This window comes from Anser cygnoides, chromosome 2, assembly GCF_040182565.1.
Source record: "Anser cygnoides isolate HZ-2024a breed goose chromosome 2, Taihu_goose_T2T_genome, whole genome shotgun sequence".
NCBI lineage: Eukaryota > Metazoa > Chordata > Aves > Anseriformes > Anatidae > Anser > Anser cygnoides.
In genome coordinates, this window is record NC_089874.1 from 161993387 (window position 1) to 162005480 (window position 12094).

At 51.1% G+C, this 12094-nt stretch overlaps 1 protein-coding gene across 1 annotated transcript; it reads right to left on the minus strand.

Annotated features, from left to right (window-relative positions):
• Nucleotides 1–1830: 1830 nt before the first annotated feature.
• LOC106042177 (lymphocyte antigen 6E) lies at nucleotides 1831–8196 on the minus strand. The gene is made up of 3 exons (XM_048049656.2): nucleotides 8039–8196; nucleotides 3813–3932; nucleotides 1831–2688 (listed from the first exon to the last, which is right to left on the minus strand). Exons 1-3 carry the CDS (start codon nucleotides 8088–8090, stop codon nucleotides 2480–2482), a joined length of 381 nt encoding a protein of 126 aa, XP_047905613.1. The 5' UTR covers nucleotides 8091–8196; the 3' UTR covers nucleotides 1831–2479.
• Nucleotides 8197–12094: the final 3898 nt, after the last annotated feature.

The window sequence follows — 12094 nt, forward strand, 5'->3', positions numbered from 1 at the left end:
AGCCTTGTAAAGGCGTGAACACGCACCAGGACACAGCTATGCTGATGGCTTTTAAAACAAGCTCTTTGCTTGCAGTAGAGCTGTTGCAAGGATAATTAAGTCCAGAACCAAGTTTATCAGGTAGCTAGAAAAAAGAGCTAAAACCCTGTTGCTGGAAAGGTAGAACATTGTGGGTGCTATCTTGGTCTCACCTGATGGCATCCCCATCCCTCTGATCCACAGTAATCCCACAGGAACTACAACATCTACTCACACCAAGCAGCAAGGAACAAATTTACCCTGAACATAAGGTTTCTAACCCTCTCAGGAAGAAGGCTTAGGCACAGAGAAGCTAGGGAATAGTAACTACATGACTTTTGCTGGCTTCTTCCCCGGCTTGCCCTGTGCTACCTAATGTGCATAGCAGAGGGCCGGACTCCAGGTCACAGTGAACATTGAGCCCTGTGGTCCCAGCAGGATTAAGCCCTGCTGACCCTGACAGATGACAAAGGATGAGATAACCAGAGGAAGGCACATCTCAAGCCCAATGAGATAATGGAGCATGGTGCATTCTTACCAGACTCATCACGTAATTGCGGGTCATGTCACGATGACCAGTAACTCCCGTTCTAAACGCCGTCATTAGCATCTACGTCACTTTAATTAAAAGATGGGGAGAAGAAGGAAGAGGAAAGAAAATGATAATGCATTCGTTGCAAGATGTCTGTACAACTGCACACATATTTCATTGAAAAGAAGCTGCTCATTAGTGATTTAAATGGGGACAGAGGTATGATTCTTAAGGTCAGGCTGGATGGAGCCTTGGCCAACCTGATCTAGTGGGTGGCATCCCGGCCTATGGCAAGGGGTTGGAGTTAGGTGACCTTCAAGGTCCCCTCCAACCCGAGCGACTCCATGATTCTATGATTCCATGATAATTGAACAGCACATGCTGCTTGGGAGTTTGTTTTTTGACACAAAACAGGAGAAACATACAAAGGAGGAGACGAGGGCAAGGTTGAAAAGTGCCAATGCTACACCCAACTTTTGCTGCTAGAGAAGAAAAAAAAGCTCAGTGCACCTCTGATTGACCTGTGGAAGTGAAAACTAGCTTTTGCCGAAGTTTATGCTCAATTTTGGCTTTTTTGGAGTCTAGCAGGTAGGAAAAGAAGATAATAAACTAGCACAATGCAGAGGCAGCAGGACACATCTCCCACAGGAGAGCTGAGAGCTTCCAGAAGCAACACTGTTGAGAGACCTGGGAAGATCCTCGGATCTGGAGGACAGCAGGAATGGCAGGTTTGGCAGTGAAGTCACCTTCCGTAGTCCTTACACACACCATCAGCCCGTCCACGGATTGCAGGTTGAAATTAGGTATCTGACCTCTTTGCCTCAGACTTCACCAGATTTTGCAAACAGACCTGTTGCCCTGGATCATTTAGGTGTTGCAGTTTTATCCATTATCACCATCCCAAGTCTGTAAGCCGGGAAATCGAGGCACCAAGTCTCTGTAACAGGCAGACTAATTCGTACAGGTCCTGTTCCCAGTGTTAGGAGCGACGGGGTTGACTCAGACCCACAGCTGGCACTTGTCACTAAAATGCACCTGGAAAAGGCGATGCTCAAGAGATGTGGAAAGAGCTGCCCATGGGGTATTTTATCAGGGCCCACGGAAAGGTGAGGGACAGGGAGGAGGTGAGCTTGCTGCTCAGAGATGAACTGCTGAGATGGAGCACCCAGAAGCCACTCGAGAGGGTAAGAGGCCCTCATGCCATGCAAAACATTTTTCTGTAACAGTGTTCCTAATCTCTCTGGTGGCACCAAGGAAAAACACACAGCACACGTCCCAGCTCAGGTAACAACAGGAGCATGTTTATTCAGGTCTGGCACTTACAGAGCTCAGAGGGACAAGGTACACGTCATTTGTTTTCCAGAAAAAGGCAGCCCAGGGTTGGAAGAAATTTATAAAAAGAGACTCCAGCTGCAGGGCCCAGGAATGTGTCTCCCTTGGGGTCATGCATTCCCCGTGCCCGGGCCAACCTCATGTTGGGGCACGCTGGTGCCAGGCATCTCCATGGAGGCAGGACCATCTGAACGCTTGGCAGAGCGGTGTCTGGGGGCAATCGTTTCTTGGTGAGTCCCAACCTTGATTTAAGCAACCTTAGAAACTGGGGGAAACAGGTAAAAAAGCAGAAACCCTTCTGAAACAATCCACCGGGAGGTGCAAGAGTGCAGCGGGGTATGTCTGAAGGAAGAGGAGAAGAACGGTTGGGCCCAACCGCCCAGGTCTCTGGTGCTGGAAGAGCATAAAGTCTGGGAAACGACCACCGCGGAGGCCTGCTGAGAAGTAGAGGATCTCCTTGTGGGCAGCGATAGAGAAGATATTGGCTAATGAGACCCGCGGCAGCCCATGGAAGACGGGGCGCCACGTTGCAGAGGTGGGCTCGCCGGGGGAGCCCGCATCGTCCCCAGGGCACCGGCTCTTCCTCAGCCAGCCCCATCACTCGCGAGCCCTGAGGATGTAGAAGAAGCTGACCAGGATGCCCAAGGCCAGGACGGTGTAGCTGGCTTTCACGCTGCTGGAGCCGCTGATGTTGCAGAGGAAGGAGTCGCAGCAGTAAACGGAGGCAGCCGCTATGCCAACGTTAATCCCAGCGCTGGGGCAAATGGGAGAGCATCCTTTGGAGATGGACTGGCCAGAACTGCTGCCTGAATTTCAGTTGTGAAGGGGAGAGGAAGAAAAACAGAAAGCAGACGGGTTTAAAACCTTTCAGCTTTTTGATCTGTGCTGCAAAGGAAACAACAGCACCGAAAAAGCTGGAGTGTCACAGGCAGCACAGTGAGGATGTAGCACTTCTCGACAACCTCAACTAGCCCACACACTTCGAGAAACACCCCCGCCTACTTTCCACACCGCCCCTAGAGACCGTACAACACCCCAGGGACAGCCCTTCCAGGCTGCTGGCCAAAATTTGACTGCCACAGCTCTGGTGGAGAATGTCAAAAATCCCACTCAAGCTTGACCCTGAGGCTCCTCAGGCGAAATGGGGAAAGCCAGAGAGGGACTCGTGAGCAAACACCACGTTACAAGCTCAGCTGAGAGAGAGGCGCAGCTCGCATTTAGCAGCAAGCTCAAGAAATAGGAAGCCATTAGCACTGTGTGCTAAGATGACAGGTTTATAAAAGCTCCTGGCCTCCATTTGTGCATGCACAAGCCGCCCACATTATGGGCTCTGCAATTCGGGCATGCAACACTCTTCTCTCCTGCATGTTGGAAGGAGAGGCTGAAGGAGAGCAGGGCAAGCCAGGATGGGATGCGGGTTCTGCAATGCCACCAGGAGACCTGCCAGAGCAGGCTGCCTCTCTGGGAGATCCCCTGGAGCTTTCTTGGTGCTTTTTTCCTTCTGTGAAAAGCAGGCATTTAGGGAGGGAATCTGCAAGTTCCTGGCAATCCCACCATGCCTACAGAGGGCAAAAAATCACAGGCAGGACCCAGGGACAAACAACACAAGCTAGCACAGAGCAAAAGCAGGAAGAGTAACCCTGGAGCTTTCCTGCAGAGGAAGCCTGCAACACCCTTGACCCTTTCACCAGCAACCTCCTCTCTCCACCCCTATATTCCCCTCGGACTCCTGGCAGCACTGCAGACACGTGGGCTTTAATGTGACTTGGTTTGGCAGCACGTCTCTCGCAAAATGCCTTTAGGATGGTCCGACACAGCTGCCGCACAGAACTTTCTCCTTTCTCCAGCCAGAGGAAGGAAAACCTTCGCACACTTCCCCACGTGATCCCAGAGAGCTGCTAGGAAGAGCAGAAGAACCGTCCCCACTCACCGAGTCCCACTCCGACATACGTCGTCACACAGTACTTTTCATTCTCCCCGCACTTGACAGGCGCCAGGCAGGCCCAGTTGGAGGATGCATCCGAGCAGGAAAAGCAGATGAGCGTGTGGGCTGCAAGGGAAAGGCACAGCTCAGTTAGGGGCTGGTGGGGAGACGTCACTGCTCGGAGGTCTCCACCTCCAGCACGCAGCACTCACCGCATCCAGCCACAGCCCGTGCTTGCTGTTCAGGCTGCGTCGATCTGTGATAGCCTTTTTGCCACCCAAATTTGTCCGAGGGTTCAAGCATAAGGGATACATTTTAAGGTTTCAGTTGGGTTAACTGCCAGCTAAAGCCTCAATGCAACTGGAGGTCAGCCTGGTGCTTTATGGCATGCTCTTGTCTTGTTTGCACCAAGAGCTGGCCCAAGCAGCGGCTGCCAACCCGAAGGCAGGTTCAGGCTTGCAGGCTGGAACCTGAGATTTGGGCTTATTCACCTCTGCTACCCTGGACACCAATGGGAACTACTCCAGGTGTGACTACAGGTTTGAGCTTTTCGTGGCCTGCCTCTGGCAGCAGGGCACAATGCTTAGGCTATGCTTGAGTACATGGTGGAAACGATTTCCCAGCCAAAGCAAGCCCAGCGTTGCAGCAAGACCTGCAAGGACTTGCAATGCCCCATTACCCTGAGAGTCACAGCACTATGAAGGCAGCATATGCAACCAACCTTTCTAATCTGGGGCAGAGGAAGAGCAGAGAAGCATGACTTCCTACAGGGCAGGTTCCCAAACGTGGTCAACCCTGCACCAGCAGGATGGATTGCACCAACTAGTTCCCATCCCACATCCAAGAAAAGGGAAAGATTGGGAAATAGCATTCAGTGGAGGGAAATGGTCACAGAAACTGCCTGGACTAGTGACTCAGCATGGACTTGTGTATTTGGCAGTAGATGGATGATCTTCTCTGTATTTTACATATAAGAACTTCACATTCACACTGCAACTGTTGACCTACATACGCAGACAGATCGGGGCCATTCCCAACGCTTGACGGGCTCTGATTTTGGAGCCCTCAGACTGCAAACCCTTCCATGAGGCCCTGCCTTTCTCTTCCGTGTTTATAGGATCCAAAATGGAGGGGAGGCAAATTCAGGATAGGAAGTGCAAGGCTGCCTCATTCCTGCTCCTACCCCTTCCAACCCCAGGACAAACAGATTTCCCTAAGGAGGCGATGCTGGAGAAGCCCTGATAGAGCTTGCTAAGGCTTGGCAGTCCCTGCTGTGGTGTATTTTGAAGAGCAAGTTGGATAAATATTAATAACAGCTGTCCTGCTCCGCCACTGGCCTGCCTGACCTCTTGAGGTCCTTCTCAATCCTGTTTCTCTCAGAAAAATATAAAAAAGCCCTTCACAGGAAAATTGGAAAAAAAATAACAATTGTGCTCAGAAGAATGACTTTTGAGCAGCCACGGCCAAGGCAGGGGATGAAAACAAAAACATAATAGCATATCTCACGAAAACAGATTAAAGCTGGTTAGTGGGAGGTCCTGAGTGTCACACCAGAGCAGCTGGATGACTCTGGAGACAAAATCGACACCACAACCCCCTAGCAAGAATTTCCTGGGCTGTCTCATACAGCTTTCCATGATCATCAGTCTGCCAACGATCCTTGCAACAAAGTAGAGTTACCTGAGCGTGCCAGCACGGCAGCCACAACCTACACAGCGCAGCCAGGATTACAGGGCCACCAGTTGAGTCAAAGGCCTCAGGTGAGATTCGTCACTGGACGTTGCCCCGAGGACAGGGGAGGAGGACAGGGCCAACCAAGCTGTTGTCGTCCCTTGCTGAAACCTCAAAGCATTTCCATGCGTGGTATTTTTTGATCTCGTTGGCCAAAACTCAGCTGCAAACTCAGGCTGGGACTTGAAGAGAAGCCTGGCTCTCTCCCGTTCCCCTCTTCCCCATGTCTTTGCTCTCAAGTCTCAGGTGACCTGTCCCAAACCCTTCCCCTTGCAACCACCCTGATGGCAAACTGAGGCCCGAGGAGGCAAAGTGACTCATCCCATCTCAGGGGAATCATCTGCAAGCAGGAATGAAGTGGATTATAGGCTTCCCATGGACATTATGGCAGCACATGTGTCCCCGTATGTATTTGCTCACCATGCTGAATGCACAAGTTGAGCGGTGCAGTGCTATACATTAAGCCTTAAAGATTTCAGATGCGAACACATCTGAAGTATTTGTATATGCAAACAAAAACGCCTCCAGGCATGAAACTTTCTACCGCTAAATCTATATTTTTAATACTCTGTCCTGTCCACACCTTGTCCTTTTTCACACCTATTACTCCTTGTCTTAATGTAGACTAAATCTTTCCAGGATGGGCGAGTCTTTCAGTATAGTTTAGGAGCGGAAACATTCAGTTTTAACTCCTGCTGCTTTTTGCTTAAGCAAAACAGATAACTAAAGGACCCACTGCAGAGTGAAGAGAGCAAGCAGGCTGCGTGCTTTAGACAAAAGGCACAAGAGGGGAACAGAATTATTTTACACGGCTGGAGACAGAGCTAAGAGTTGGAGCTCAAGGCTGTAAAAAAAAAAAAAAAAAAAAAGCCTAAGTCTGAACAATGCATAAGAAAAGCCTCGTTTTCACCATCTAGAAAAGGCAGTTTTCTTCAATGTGAAGAATTTATGTGTTTATTTGTTTGCTGTTCAGCTCTTTGGAGGAACAAAGGGCTTCCAAAAGCAGATCATTTGGGGTAATTCCTCAGATAAGAGGTTGAATCCATTCTTGCAAAGAGCAATGCAGGAAAAAGGGAAAAAAAAAAAAAAAAAAAAAAGCCTTTAAGAGCTCACTCCAAAGCTCAGCAGCCCCAGTGAAAAATGCTGTTGCTTCAGCAGCAATTCCGTTCGGTCTCTATGTCAAATGTTCTTTCCTTTACATTGCTCTTAGACAAGATCCTTATATACCATATGCCAGATCTTCAGGGCACTTTGAACAGTGGGCAAAGCTTTTCTGCAAAAAAACTCCCTTGATATGCTGGAAGTGTTCGGGGAAAAAGCAGCCTGGTTAAGAAACCCTTTTGCCTGGCTGGGAACTTACTCTTATGCTGAAAGGTGTTTTTTTGGGGGAGGGGGAGAGCATTAACCCCCTTCCTGCCTGGGCCTGGACTGCCCATCTGCCCGGCTGGAACTGAGCACACACCAGCTGGGCTTGGGCTCTGATGGAGACCCAGATCTTGAATTGCCAGTTGCTTCATGGACCCCATGGAGAGGGGGGCACAAGAAAGGCAGAAAACTAACTAGTTTCTTCTTATTGGTGTCCTGGGCAGGCAGGAAGGGTCTGTGTTTCCTGAGCCAGAGTCTCAGACGACCAAGAACTCTCCTGTTTGCTCTTTGTTTGGCTTCTCCAAGCAGTGACATATGGAAACAATACAGGGTTTTGCATAGCCCCATGGAGTTTGGAAAGGCAGAAATGGAGTCATGGGGATTACGGACCTGTGACTTGGCCAACTTGCAGTTTAACACCCAGCAACAGGAAGCACATTCTCCCCAGCTTCAGTGGCAGCCCCAGGAGTGCTCCACTGGGCCCTCTCTCTTGGGGGTCACCTCCCCACATGCTGGTAACCCCAGGCTGTCCCTAAGGATGCTAGGGAACGGCAGGAGCCAGGATCACAAGTGGTTCTACCCAGACTTTGCTTCATCTGCCATTGTCGGGGCTGGGCTCCGTCTCCCCTCCACCCTCCTTCCCCTCGGCAGCATCTCAGCCCATTTCAGCGCCGTTATCCCGGCTCGCTGCACCGAAAGGGGGAGCGGAGCCATCCCTGGTCTTTGTTCGAGCTGCAACTGGGAAAAGCTCCAAAATATAGACGTACACAGCTGGAGACACACACCCATATATACATGCACGGAAGCCCCGAAGTTCCTGCTGCAAGGGGGACATTGCCGAGAGGCAGGTCTTGGGAAGACCCCCACCACCTCAAACCTCCGCCAACCCCCAGCACGGCTCAGTCCCGTCCCCCCAGCCCTTCCGCAACCCTCACCCCCCCCTCCCGCATTCTTCCAACTTCCAAAGCACCCCCTGCAAGACGCAGCATCTCCTCCCAAGCCCCCCCTTCAATAATTTCCCCCCCAAACCGGGGGCTGGGCAAACAAACAAACAAAAAAAAACAAAACACTGGAGGACCTTGGGAAGAGGTGGTAGCGTCCGGAGTGGGAGGAAGGAAGCAGCCCCCACCTCTTACCTCTCTCCACGCACAGCACCGCAGCCAACACGGCGAGCAGAAGCGCCTTCATGGTGCGGCGGTGGGGCCGGCGAGCTGCGCAGGGCGACGGGCTGCGCGCAAGGCTGGCGGCAGGTCTGGGCGCCGGGGGCGGGGAAAGGACACCCGCTCCGCCCAGCGGGCCGCCCCTGCGCCCCGCGCCGCCTGACCCCGCCTCATGCCCGGGCGCGCCAGGTTTCGTTTCCCCGCTCCGGAGTACCGGAGCCGGGGAAATGTAGCCCCCCCCCCCCCCCCCCCCCCCCCCGTCCCGCGCGGGTGCGGCTTTTTATGCCTACGTACGGCCCGCTGGGTGACCGAAAGCAGTGCGGGAGGAGAGGCAGTTCTGCCTTGGTCCTGCAGTTCCCTGCTTTCCCTTCAAGGCTTTTTCCTCAGCACTTTCCGGTCCCCTCTGTTTCCGTGGGAGAAGAGCCGTCAGCAGGAGGACCCCCCCTGCATGCAGGGCCTCACTCGTGTACAACGTGCTTCTTGAGCAACCCTCTGCATCCACAACTCACTGCAGGCAGGAGGACCCACTGCATGTGCCTCCAGTTGCGCCAGGGAAGGTTTACGTTGGAAATTAAGAGACATTTCTTCTCAGAAAGAGTAGTCAGGCATTGGAACGGGCTGCCCAGGGAGGTGGTGGAGTCACTGTCCCTGGGGGTGTTTAAGGAAAGGGACGTGGTGTTTCGGGACGTGGTTTAGTGGGTGACATTGGTAGTAGGTGATGGTTGGACCAGATGATCTTGGAGAGCTTTTCCAACCTTAATGATTCCGTGATCTATGCCCCCGTACAGGCACAGATCTCCTGTGTGCACACACACCTGACACATCCACAACTGCCTCGTGTGCATACTTAACATGTGCATGGAAATCCCTGTGTGCAGGACTCCCTTCATACATGCAACCCTGCATACACAAACCTGTACATATGCAAGACCCCTGCATGCATGATGCCTCCTCTTCATTTATAGACCTGCTGCATGCACAGCCCTCTGCTTGCAAGACCCAGGCAAGTAGGTAACCAACTTCCTGACCTGTTTACTGGAGCCCAAAAGTGATTGGACATAGAGGGTTGGAAAGTCTGAAGGTGCAGAGCCCAGTAGCAGGAGTGGCGTGGGACGACCTGGGATGCTTGGCAGAATGGGTCTTCAAAGCATAGGGTGGTCTACCAGAAAGGTTGGCAGAAGCAACCCAAGTTCAGCTGGGCAAATTCAGAATTTTTCAGAAATTATTCAGAAATAGCAAAGCCCTTCAGAAAATGAGCTGGACAGAGAGCACTGGGGGAGGGAGCTTGTGAAATTGGCTGCTGAGGGAGCCTGGGAATGCAAGTTTGACAAACTCTGTATACCACGGATGGGTTTAATTCTGCAGAATCAGCATTCCCTGGCAAATGCATCTGTCGGAAGAAATTCCACCTCCCATGTTTTCAGAGTGCATTCAGAAACCTCTACTTGGAAACCAAATCCATGCCTGCAAGCTCCCACTTCCCCCATTTCTCCTAAGACTCATTTTTAATTCTCATTGCCAGTTATTCTAGCAGGAACTGACTGAGAGTGGTGCGTTTCTGTGGTCTAATACCTTCCACTGAAATAGGCAGCTGGGACTGTTTCATTCTCTGGTTTGCAACTCAAATGCTAAAAATCTGGGAAGTTTCAGCTTTGCGGTAGCCTGAGCAACCGTAATTCAGCCTGTCTGTGCACCATCATTCAGATAAACTCACAAGATATCTGTGTCACAGAGTGCCCAACAACCGAGTTCAACTTTTGTCTGTAAGTCGATCTGGCTTTTTGTAGCCAACATGTGAGTAACTTCATGGCATGTCAGCCTTGGGGTGCAGCATCAAAGGTTTAATTTCTGGGTATCGGGAAGGCATAGCATGCTTTTTTCAGCTCTCCTGTTCCTTTTGATGTCTTGTAGGCTCCCCCCATCCCCAGCAGACATGGACAAAGGTCTACAGCTTTCTAGTTTTCTTCCCTTCCACACCCCAAATCTAACATTAGCAGTTCCACTGCTTCATGGATAGGACCCTGTCTACTTCTGGGAAGGAAGAGAGAGGACCTCAGAGTGACAGGACACAACTCATCACGGGATATGTAGTCATCCCAGCAATACTGAAATGGCTGGGCAGGAGCAGCAATAATTACAGGATACTTACAAGTGGAGCAGGTGGGCAGAGTGCCTAGGGACCAGTTTGCCGTGGTAGATGGTATGGGAGATGTAACCAGGTAAGGAAGCCCTTTCGAAAGCTCACTGGTCTAAGCTCACAACTCCCACCTCCTTACCAGGGCTACCCTCTGGGAGAGCAGTCTGCAAACTCAACACAGCACCTGTCTGATGGCAGGCCTTTCTGTCCTAGAGCAAAATACAGCAATGAAAGATCCAGCATTGCAGGCCTGGGGCTTGTTGGATGGCTTTGCTGAACGGCTGTGTTCAGACTGTGAAAGCAAGGTAGAAAAATAATCCTTCAGAAGAAGAGGGAGGCAATAAGAAAGGCAGCAGGAATGTGGCCTGTGTGAGGGAAAGGAGGGTGCAGGTAAAAAGATATGCTCAAGGTAAAAGGAAACAGGGAGGCGGCTGGAACTGAAAACAAAGTGGTGCTATAGTAAATATTATATGGCTTGCTTGTGTGCTGGGGACAAATGGCTAGTTCTAAAATAAGGAAATTAAGATAATGGCAGCTCACTTCACGGGTCAAGAGAGCAAGTTAGCAGGGATCACCGCAGCAATTAAAACAGGAATTACTAGATCTGCAAGGCTTCACTGCTGAACTGATGTTTCGGGAGTTTGAGTTTGAAATGTGGGTCTGCTAAGAGCTTGCTAAGCATCCGCAGAGACAGGTGGCATGCAGAGAGCTTCCTTCACCACCACTTTTCTGTTTCAGGGCTTGGGGGAACTACCTGAGCCTGGTCAGGGTCGTGCACGAGGGGCTCTGTGAGGCACCTAGACCCCAACGGAGTTTGCAAATGAGATGTTTCCCCTGCTTAGTGGAGCAGAAATGGCTTCACAGAGCAAATCTGCTAAAGCCACTTTGCATAGATGCCACAGGAAGGACACAACGTCCTGTCTTTTCACTAGTTATGTCATTCTCTGCAGATTAGGAGAAGTGCTCAGACTTCTGGGCTGCCAGAGAGGATAGGGGCTGCTCTGTGGAAGAGTCCTATCCCACCTGCCAAAGGTGTTAAACATTGATATCAATTTAGTAGAGCAGAAGGCTGGGAGGACACAATCTGTTCTCTAGCCTTGTGTTTAGGCCCCTTGCCTGGGAGAGCAGGAGACCAGGATCTTCATCCCTGCTGCAAGGTGTGTTTCCCCCAGACAGACAAGCCTCTTTGCCCGGAGCAGTCTGCTGCGAGGCAGTCACGGCATAAAGGCCCTCTCTGCTCTAGGTGCTGCCACAGCAGATTGTGCTGGAGCCGTGATGCACTGTCCCCAGGGCTCCCGCTCACACCATCCAGCTCTGCCTGATTGGGCTGATTTCATATCCCAACCCCGTCATCCCACCCCTCGATGTTTCTCCTCCTGAAACCCCTGTTGGCTGCTCCAGAACAGAGCTGCCCAGCAGATCTTCAGGCACATTTATCCAAGGGAACTCCAGACACACAAGTTTTTTTTGTTTTGTTTTGTTCTGTTTTTTGTTTTTTCCATTGGAGTTTCTCTCGGTCTTCTTGCTGTCTGTAGTTTCAAAAGAGCTCACTGTCCTCTATCACCTTGACACCTCAACACCTTTGTTGTCCTTGTCACCTTGCCACTCTTTCCTGCAGCCCATGGGGACACACCTGAGGCAGCTGTCAGCTTCTGAGGTTCCTGAAAAAGTGTGTGTATAATCAGGTAGATCTTTGGGCTGCAGTATCTGCTAGAATAGGACCTTCATTTGCTCACTCCAAGCACGACCTGCAGTCACAGTCATGCTGTCAGATTTATGAACTTTCGTTTCTGGTAGATATCAATATTTTGTATTTTCCTTCTTTCCCAGAGCTGTTAAGGTGAAGGTGATCCACTGGCTGCTGCATGCTGAATCGGTATCCGAGAAGTCACTCT

Coding starts and splice junctions, on each gene's coding strand:
- LOC106042177 (XM_048049656.2), bottom strand. CDS start 8,090: ATGAAGGCGCTTCTGCTCGCCGTGTTGGCTGCGGTGCTGTGCGTGGAG. Junction 3,933..8,038: donor GGTGCTGTGCGTGGAGAGAG/GTAAGAGGTGGG, acceptor TTTCCCTTGCAG/CCCACACGCTCATCTGCTTT. Junction 2,689..3,812: donor GTATGTCGGAGTGGGACTCG/GTGAGTGGGGAC, acceptor ACTGAAATTCAG/GCAGCAGTTCTGGCCAGTCC.